Source organism: Helobdella robusta (assembly GCF_000326865.2).
Source record: "Helobdella robusta unplaced genomic scaffold HELROscaffold_8, whole genome shotgun sequence".
Classification (NCBI taxonomy): Eukaryota; Metazoa; Annelida; class Clitellata; order Rhynchobdellida; family Glossiphoniidae; genus Helobdella; species Helobdella robusta.
This window is the reverse complement of record NW_008705459.1, coordinates 3,636,657-3,645,279: the sequence shown is the minus strand read 5'-3', so window position 1 is coordinate 3,645,279 and position 8,623 is coordinate 3,636,657. Positions and strand designations below refer to the sequence as shown.

General features: G+C 30.2%; 1 protein-coding gene across 1 annotated transcript; it reads left to right on the top strand.

Moving 5' to 3' along the window:
• Nucleotides 1-4,334: 4,334 nt before the first annotated feature.
• HELRODRAFT_189739 (hypothetical protein) lies at nucleotides 4,335-8,613 on the top strand (the record flags this gene model as incomplete). The annotated part of the gene is made up of 8 exons (XM_009032195.1): nucleotides 4,335-4,457; nucleotides 4,704-4,750; nucleotides 4,915-5,118; nucleotides 5,500-5,608; nucleotides 7,080-7,195; nucleotides 7,368-7,599; nucleotides 7,885-8,100; nucleotides 8,536-8,613. Coding segments are annotated over exons 1-8 (1,041 nt in total), but the record flags the coding sequence as incomplete, so codon positions are not given.
• Nucleotides 8,614-8,623: the final 10 nt, after the last annotated feature.

The following is an 8,623-nucleotide window of genomic DNA, read 5'->3' as shown; positions in this document are numbered from 1 at the left end:
GGTAAATCATTACCGTGCAGATAGTAAACCATTGCCGTCCGGATAGTAAACCATTGCCGGTTCACCACTGGCCACCACGGCTTACCTCTGACAAGAGACTTTGAAATCCAGAGTCAATCGGCTATCGTACCCTCAACTTACCTATTCATTACAATTAAGCCCTAGCTTACCTAAAATTACAAAACTCAAGAGCCCAATTCATTTAGCCAATCGGCACCCACCCCACCACCTACGTAATGCCTTGGGCTCCAACTTAGTAATAATAATATAAAACTTAAACCCTAAATCTATTAATGAGTATGTGTTACAACGTAGCCTTAACTTACCTATTCATTACATTACGGTCCTAGCTTACCTAAAATTACAAAACTCAAGAGCCCAATTCATTTAGCCAATCGGCGCCCACCCCACCACCTACGTAATGCCTTGGGCTCCAACATAATAATAATAATGTAAAACTTATATTAGCCTACCTATCGATACACTTACAGCGTTTTAGTTTACATTACAAGATTGTTCCTAGAATTACATTATTGCCCTTAACTACCTATGAAATTAAATTACTCTCAACCTTAGTAATAATAAATTAGAACGTGTAATGAAAATAAAATTACGCTCAAATACTAACATATGTGTTTATGTATGTATTTGTGTGTGTGTAATACGCTGATGCGTGTAATGTTGGTGCAAGAAAAAATAGAAGATAAACTTACGCGCCTACCTATTCAACTACATTAGTGTTGGATGCTTCCTATCTATCCTACCTAAAAAGTATGCCTATCTAACCTACCTATATAGCTACTTAATGTAATTGTGTGTGCGTGTGTGTGCGTGTGAGCATTCCTACTTAATGTTAAATTACAGAGAAAAAAGAATGAAACGTATCCCAGCCAGGCGTGTATTCTTTGCCACTGAATGAATGAACGTAGCCGGACATCTTCCATGTTGAACTCCTCTGGAAGCTTCAACCTGAATGAAATGAATAAAATAAAAAAATCTTATTTATTTAATTAATTTAAATGAAAAGAGAAAAACGAGCCACGGTGAAAAGCCAACTGGCAAAAAAGGAACAGCAAAGAAACCGTAAAACTTACTCCAGCCAGGCGTGCATTCTTTGCAACTGAGTGAACGAACGTAGCGTGACATCACAACCATTCTGATCTTCCACGATGAACTCCTCTGGAAGCTTCAACCTGAATGAATGAACCTGAATGAACCTAAATGAATGGAAAAATCTTATTTATTTAATTAATTTGAATGAAAATAGAGAAACGCAAAGAAGCCGACCGGACGGCAAAGAAAAGAACCTCAAAGAAAGGTATATATATAGGATTTATGCTCTATATAACTCTATATAACTCTATATAACTCTATATAACTCTATATAACTCTATATAACTCTATATAACTCTATATAACTCTATATAACTCTATATAACTCTATATAACTCTATATAACTCTATATAACTCTATATAACTCTATATAACTCTATATAACTCTATATAACTCTATATAACTCTATATAACTCTATATAACTCTATATAACTCTATATAACTCTATATAACTCTATATAACTCTATATAACTCTATATAACTCTATATAACTCTATATAACTCTATATAACTCTATATAACTCTATATAACTCTATATAACTCTATATAACTCTATATAACTCTATATAACTCTATATAACTCTATATAACTCTATATAACTCTATATAACTCTATATAACTCTATATAACTCTATATAACTCTATATAACTCTATATAACTCTATATAACTCTATATAACTCTATATAACTCTATATAACTCTATATAACTCTATATAACTCTATATAACTCTATATAACTCTATATAACTCTATATAACTCTATATAACTCTATATAACTCTATATAACTCTATATAACTCTATATAACTCTATATAACTCTATATAACCATACATACCACCACATTCAATCAATAAAAATCCCACTAAAACCAGGAACCACCGCGAACCTGTTATATGTATGATGTGAAACAAATAAAAAAAAACAAAGCAAAAAACACACCACCAAGTAGAGTGAAAGAATAGAACCCTACCTATATAATAAATTAATTTTTACCTCACCTACCTATGTTTCATTAACTTAACTTAAGACTCATGAAGAAAGAGAAAAAGGAGTAAAACAGAACATAAAATACTACCACACTAACAAACATGATGTTTGTATGTATGAGCAACCGCTAAAGAACCCACCTAAAATATAAAAAATACAACATACAATCACACAAACCACAGGCATGCAAACTCTATATAACTCTATATAATAAAATAAATAAAAATAAAAAAATAAAATAAATGAGATCAGGCAGACTGCTTCATGCGAGGCAGAATGCCTGATCTGATTTTCACGTTTTCTCAGCTCCTCTATTTATACTCGTTTCAACCATACATTTTCACCATTTCAATCATTCACATCAGTAAAAAACTTATTTAATGTATGTACTACAGTATTATACAGTCTTAACCACAATGCCAACAGTACTAAATTGACGTCATCGAACGAACGCCTTCGAAATTTTCTGATTGGCTGGTTGAATCTGCTATATTGCTTTTTATATAAAACATATAATCTTATTAATTATTTGTATACATGGATTCTAGTTACTTTATATATATATATATATATATAAATATTATAAATTCTATATAAAGAAGTTAATTAATGCAAAATGGGCAAACAATTTCAATGAAATTTGCATTTCTGAAAACCTCGTTCCTAAATATATATATATATATATATATATATATATATATATATAAATTCATTATAATTGCAACAGTAATCAATGCTACATATGTACGCCGCAGTTCAAAATTTTCGGGGAGAATTCAAAATAGTTTGAGATCACACCTTGCTTAACATCCGATTCCAAGCCAAGCCGAGCTAAGCTGAGCCATTATGCATAGATTTATAAGCGCTTTTATAATAAAATTATGCTCGCTTTATATATATAGTATAAAAATTCCTTATAAACGCAACAGTCTTAATCAGTGCTACATATGTGCGCAAATTTTTCTGGAAGAATTCCAAATAGTTTAAGACCACACCTTGCTTAACATCCAATTCCAAGCCGAGTGGAGCCAAGCTGAGCTAATATGCATAGATTTATAAGCGCTTTTATATTAAAATTTTGCTCGCTTTGTATATATAGTATATAAATTCATTATAAACGCAACAGTAATCAGTGCTACATATGTGGGCACGCAGTTCAAATTTATAATTTATTATAAATTTTATTTGATGTTTTTTAATTAGTCAGGTCACAATCATCATCATCATCGATGTCGCAATGAAATCAAATTGAGAATTTTTTAAATTAAAAAAAGTATCTTTATTCATTTTATGATACTATTTTGTTCAATAAGATACTGTTTGATACATATAACTAGAATAAATATAACGGCCTTCGCTCACTTTCAACGGTCGAACAAGGAGCTTACTTCTGGAGGGGAGATGGAGGGTGATTTTTTATCGTTCGAGTCAAAAGTTACGATAATATATTTACTAATTACGGAATATTGCTTTTATTCAAAATGTTAAAATTTTATTTTTTTAAATTGTTATTCAATATGGTAATTAATTACTTTTATTTGGTATAAATTTAAACAAATAAAATCAACATTACCGAAAATAATTAAAAGTTGCAAAAATTGAGATTCTTTGCATATCCCTGCTTCAACCCATAAGAAAGTGTTGTATAATGGTAAATAGGCCTCCCCTTGACTAAAGACAAACAAAGTAGTATCATAAAATGAACAAAGATACTTTTTTTTAAATTTCTCAATTTGATTTCATTGCGATATCGATGATGATGATTATGACCTGATTAGTTAAAAGACATCAAATAAAATGTATTAAATAGGATGGTAATTCGTAGCGAAATCGTTGGAGAAAATGACGTCATGTTAGCAGTAGTTATTTTACTGCCTGGTAGTTAATCAGCTGGTATAAAGGTTATATTCAATTCCTATCAAATAAATTTGACCAAATATCATACGCTGGCAGAGCTTGCTCGTTATAATTCTTGCAATTTTGTAAGCCAACAATCCAAGCATGTCAAATAGCCCGACCGATTGATCGAATTTTAGTTTTGTGGCTAAAGATTAAAAAACATTTTTATTCAGGTGTAAAGTAATTTCTACATTAACAAATTTAACGAATACAAAATTTAAATTATCATTAAATAAAAAATCAATAACAAAATGTTATGTCCAATTAGACTCGCTTTCCATAGATTTGAGCTTTTTTTTTAAACATAAGTTAATTTTTACTCGCCATCACAAACTCATACACATTTTTAAATCTGATGGGATAAAATATTTAATAATATATTCTTTACTTGTTATATAGTAAGTAAGAATGGAAGAGGAGGAACAAATTATGGATGCATCGCAAGATGGTGTTCATTGAATTATTATATTACATTTAGTTTTTTATATTAATATTATAATTAATTTTAAATTAATTAAATTAATTTCCTAACCTACTTTTATTTAATAATTGATTGAATAATTATTTATTTTTTTTATAATTAATTCTAATTCACTAATCAATTATAATTGAATTGGTAATAAAAATTTTTATAGCTTGCTTTAATTTTATTTAAATAACTGTTTTTTAACTTTTTTTCCAATTTACAAAGCAGTTGAAATCATAGAAGATGGATCTGCAACTGCAGAGGATCCTAGTGAGGTATTTGTTGCATTTTTGTTTTTTTTTTCAACTTCAATTACACAAATTACCAAAAAATAAATTAATTTAAATTCTATTTTTTACCCCTTCTTTTAGTTTAAGACGGTTTTTAAATTAATATTCATTTAATTTAATTAATTGTGTATAAAATTTTTTTTTCATAGAAATCCAAATCAAGTTGGTCGAGGAACAGAAGACGTAAGAAACCGAAAGACATAAATGCCCCAAGGTTTCCACTGACTGGATATGTTCGTTTCATGAACAGTGTTCGAGTAAAAATCAGGTCAGAAAATCCGGGCCTGCCCTTTCAGGCACTCAGTAGGCTGATGGCCAATGAGTGGGCCAACTTGCCGGCCAATGAAAAACAGGTTCACAGATTATTTTTTTAAATCATTAACTTGAGAAATTCATTTTTGCTTTAATTTTTATGCTGATTAATTACATGTAAGGGACAGTGTATTGAAAAGGGATTCCGATAGCTTAATGGAACATATACATGCTATTCTTATGATCCTTTAGCTTAATATGTTAATTACCATAAAATGCACTTATATACATTATTCTATACAGTTGTTATATGTAATGTATGTTATATATATATATTATATGTTTATATTATTTCTATGCTCTATAACAATTGCCACAATGTTATGTATCTTATAACATTAATTTTTTTCTTATTTCATAATATTATCATCTTATATTTATGACTATAATTTATATGATAATATAATTTTCATCCTCACCAGAGATACCTGGATGAGGCAGAGAAAGACAAGGAAAGGTACACGAAAGAACTAGATTCCTACCACAAAACTGATGCCTACCAGTTGTACCTTAAAAAACAACAACAGAAGAGTAAATTTTTTTTATTTAAATTATAAGTATAATTATTATTATTTACTAATCTGCGCTTATAATAATGGTAATTATAATTTTTTTTAAATAAAGTTTTATTTTAAAGGATTTAAACAAATATTTGGAACATCTTTTTATTTTCATCACAAAATTGTAATTTACAAAACTATTAATATTGTATAAAGTAGAACAAAAATCATTAAGTAGAAGCTGAGCATCCCAGAGAAGATGTGTGCAATGAGGACTGATTGTTTCAAAATCTAAATTACTCATTCAGTTGATAGTTCTGTCAAAAAATGGCGTATGATGACGATGATATTGCAGAGTTAGTAAGGTTATTGATAAATTGATTAGTTCAAACTAAATTGATTATTGACAAAGTGGAACAATCAAAGAAACCTAGAGGCAAAATTTTGAATGTGCTGATTATTATTTGAAAATGTTTCAAGTCATCAAATAAGTTGGGTGCTAATTAGAATACTTGAGTTGATAAATTTAGATTCATGGCAGACCATTTGCTTAAATATTTTGATTGTGTTGTCGCAAAGTAGAGTGATGTCAAGACATAGCCATATCTAAAGAGATACGACGGTAGGCGGATCTCATCGCAGTTCTGGTCAGCAAATATTGAGACCTATGATTTTGCACGTGACTGTATGCTTTCGAATTTTATTGTGGCCCATAGTGAATCTGTTCAGTGGTGCCACCGAGTTGCAGTTTGACGGAAAATGTTGGTTTGTTGGACATTGTGAAGTGGATAGAGGGCAGCCGATGATTTTCTCCAACTAGCCGTTCATAGTAGGTGGTTGTTGGATGAGGCTTTTCTAAATAAATTTGAATATGACCCGATCTATTGTTTCTCGGCGTCGTTGGAGTAGTTGGTACCTCGTGGCATCGTTCAGTGTTGCAGCTGTATGTTGTTCTGCAGATGATGTTGTGTTATCGGCGTTGTTTGTCGGTCGGGCTATAGTTTTAATTGAATTGTTTCGTGCTTTCTGCATGCCCGCTGATACATTGTTAACCATTTTCTGCTCTGCCCTGTCCTTGTATCTTTTCCGCAAGAGCAAAATTAATTTTCTGAATTAATTGAATAATTATCTACGGAGTTGGTGTTAAAAACATTCGGCGAAATGTTGAAATGTATACACCGGTTTTTCCAGTTGAACGTTCAAGATAGCATGATTTTAGCACACTTTTGGGAGCGTCTGTTTATGCTTTTACGAATGTTGGACTGCAGCATGGAATTAACTCTGCGTTATTTGAATCTGTTAAAATAATTAGAATAAAATATTTGACGTTTTTAAAGCTTAATTATAAAAACACGGACGTATTTTTCATAATTTTGTTTATCAAATTAATTGAAACAATATAAAATTGAAATTATGCTGGAAAACGGTAACTTGAACGTAAAAGGTATCATTATAATATTTAATATAATTATTAGAATTATTTATATCTATGATTAAAACAGAAGAGGAGAAAGAGTTGATGAACAAATTACACAACAACAACCACAACAATAGCAGCAACAACAACAGCAATAGCAGCAGCAACAACAACAACATCATACAAATTAATCTATTACATGTGAGTGTGTTTATTCGTTCTAACTTTTTTGAAATTTAAATTATTGAATTTTATTGCTGAATATTTCAAAAATAATAATATATGTCATTTATATTTATATCATTTATCTCTAATTTTGATTATTTTTTTTTCAAGAATTGTTTTTAAATAATCAATTATTTTTTAAATTTAGCCGAATTTATCACAGAATGCTCATGTCGCCAACAATGCCAACAACGTTAATTCTAGTCCACACAACAACAGCAGCAACAACAACAATAGTACGAACAACAACAACAACATTCTCAACATCCAACAACAACATCAACTTCACCATCATCTAAACTCAGCAAAAGATGATGAATATTCTGGCGGCTTTTTTGACATTCCCATTTTTACTGAAGAGTTTCTGGACCATAATAAAGGTACATTATTATGATTTTTATGGTTGTTGTTATTACTATTTACTGTTATTACTATTATAGTATATTGTTATGATTTTATTTGTAAACCCTTTTACTCTGAATGTATTGTATTATAATTATACTGTTGCATATTTGTCTTATTTCAATAACGCTAATAGACAGTTATTGATATTATTATTAATAATTAACAATTATAATTAATAATCAATTATTTTACTATATTATTATAAATAATTATCAATTATTATTAATTATATCACAATTGCACTTAATTAACTCAAACAGCCAGAGAGTCTGAGTTGAGAACGCTGAGGAAGCAGAGCACGGAGATGGAGGAGCAGAATGCCATCCTATCGAAGCACGTCGACAGCATGAAGGAGGAGGTGGAGAAGTTGCAGGTCGACGTCGCTCAACAGCGGCTCAACAATGAAGCACTCAAGCAGCATCTGCTGCTACTGAGAACCACGCTCGTTCAAAAATTCGCCGGACTGCCATTGCCCGGTTTTTTTTTTCTTTTTCTTCTCTTTTTCCTTAATTCTATTCTTTGTGTCATTTAAATAGTTTATTATCTTTGAAGTATAAATCATAGGCCTAGCATTAAAATAGCGCGTAAATAAGATGTGTGTGTGTTTGTGTTTGTTTTTGCCTACGATAGTTATGGATCTCTCTACGCATTCGAACCTGGTCTCACCGCAACACAAACCCCTGGCCAGTACCGGACGTTCAAATTAGAGAATTAGTGGAAAAAAAGTTATCAATTAATTTAATGATATAATTGTTGGAAAGATTCTTAGAATTAATTGTCCTCAAAATTATTGGGTGACTTATTTCATCCTTTAATCTTATTAATTAGTTAATTAATTAACTAACTAACTACCAATTAATTAATATATTAACTAACTAATTAATTATTCTTATTTATCGTCATTACCAAAGGAACAAAGTCTGGCCCAAAGTTAGAGACGATAGATTTCTACATGTCCAAGTTGTATGCCCTGTGCAAAGAACACAACAGAACAACAAT